This window comes from Mus caroli, chromosome 7, assembly GCF_900094665.2.
Source record: "Mus caroli chromosome 7, CAROLI_EIJ_v1.1, whole genome shotgun sequence".
NCBI classification, from domain to species: domain Eukaryota; kingdom Metazoa; phylum Chordata; class Mammalia; order Rodentia; family Muridae; genus Mus; species Mus caroli.
This window is the reverse complement of record NC_034576.1, coordinates 28,045,401-28,047,027: the sequence shown is the minus strand read 5'-3', so window position 1 is coordinate 28,047,027 and position 1,627 is coordinate 28,045,401. Positions and strand designations below refer to the sequence as shown.

At 51.1% G+C, this 1,627-nt stretch overlaps 1 protein-coding gene across 1 annotated transcript in view; it reads right to left on the bottom strand.

The window, feature by feature from the left end:
• Positions 1-1,627, bottom strand: part of Lgals4 (galectin 4) — an 8,373-nt gene that overhangs the window by 5,787 nt on the left and 959 nt on the right. Inside the window, exon 3 of the mRNA XM_021166186.2 lies at positions 488-692. Within this exon, the coding sequence (XP_021021845.1) occupies positions 488-692 (205 nt within the window). The remainder of the gene's footprint in view (positions 1-487; positions 693-1,627) is intronic.

Below are 1,627 nucleotides of genomic sequence, written 5' to 3'. Positions count from 1 at the left end.
AGCAGCTAGAGGCTCTCTACACTGAGTCTGACAACTGGAATTAGATCCTAGCATTCCCCCCATAAAAAGTCAGGAGAGCCTTTAATCCCAGCACTAATGAGGCAGAGAGGCAGGTAGAGCTCTGTGAGTTCCAGGCCAGTCTGTTCTATATAGTGAGTTCCAGGAGAGCTGGGCCTATATAGATCATATATAAAGAATATAAAGAGAATATATAAAGAATATTAAAAAAATTAAAAGGTAGTTAGGGCTGTGGCTTTGTAATAGAGAGGGCATTTTGCATCTGCCCAGTATGCCCACGGCCTATGTCCACCAGGGTGGACGTCAGGGAGGACAAGAGAGAAAGAGGGTTATAGGGCAACAGGGAGGCTGCAGGGAGGGAGGGGGCTTCTGGGGAGGGAGGGCTGCAGACAGGGAGGGCTTCAAGCCAGGAAGGAGGGCTACAGGCAGGGAGGGGAGCTGCAGGCAGGGAGGGAAGGAGAGGCCCTACCTTGTAGTGCTCAGGCATGACCATGAACACCAGCTCGAAGTGCTTGCCCTTCTGGAAAGGCATGCTCTTTTTCTTCTCTTCCTTGCCCCATTGCCCGCTTTGCATCGTGTTGAAGACCACCTTGTCCCAGCCATCAAAGCGGGGATTGAAGTGGAAAGCAACATCTGCCCCATCATCCTGCCCCACAGCGAAGTTCACGTGGAACCTGGTGGGATGTGAGGCATGGTTCACAGTGCTGCCCGCCTGTGCATGGGGCCTGGTGGGATGTGAGGCATGGTTCACAGTGCTGCCCGCCTGTGCATGGGGCCTTCAGCAGGGAGTCCTGACTTCATCCTGTCCTGGGGTCACCCTGACTGGGCACTGTTGACCCAGCTCACAGGGAGGTAGGGAGCCTGAGTTCCCTAAGAGTCTTGTGGCCACACCTCCTCTCTACCTCTCTTTCTCATCTCCCCTGAGCCTCTTCAATGATCAGGGCAAATCAGACTCCTTTCTTCCTTATATTGTTTTCTTTGGGGGGGGTGGGGCTGATGTAGCCCAGGCTAGCCCCTAACTTGTGCTCTTCCTGCCTTAGCTTGCAGAGTGTTGGAATTACTGCTGTGCGTCACCTGAGAGGGCAAGGGTTTTTGTCCCCACCCTCTCTGCTCCTAGTACTAGGCATGGTGTGGCTAGCACCAGGGCTACATGGTGAGACCACTGCCTCAGAAACAAAACAAAACACACCAAAAAAACAACATGAAAGGTGATTGAGGTGACACTTGAAGTTGACCTCTGGTCTCCACATGCACACAGATGCACCTGTACATACACACATGCACACACACATGTTTGTACACACATGTACACACATACATGTGTACACATATGTGTGCCCCCACACACAAACACAAAGGTGGATGGTGCCTGAGAAAGACACTTGAAGTTAACCTCTGCCTTGCACACACACATGCATGCACACACACATGTACATCTGCTCTGCACACACATATATACCAAGCTGAACCATGGAAAAAGCCAAGCCTTAGTGGAATTGCTCTTTTGCACACTGAAACCTGCCAATCATCCCATTTTACAGATTGGAAGCTGAAGTACAGAGATGTTCAGTAGCAATCTGAATCACACAGTGGCTGAGTACCCTCCACA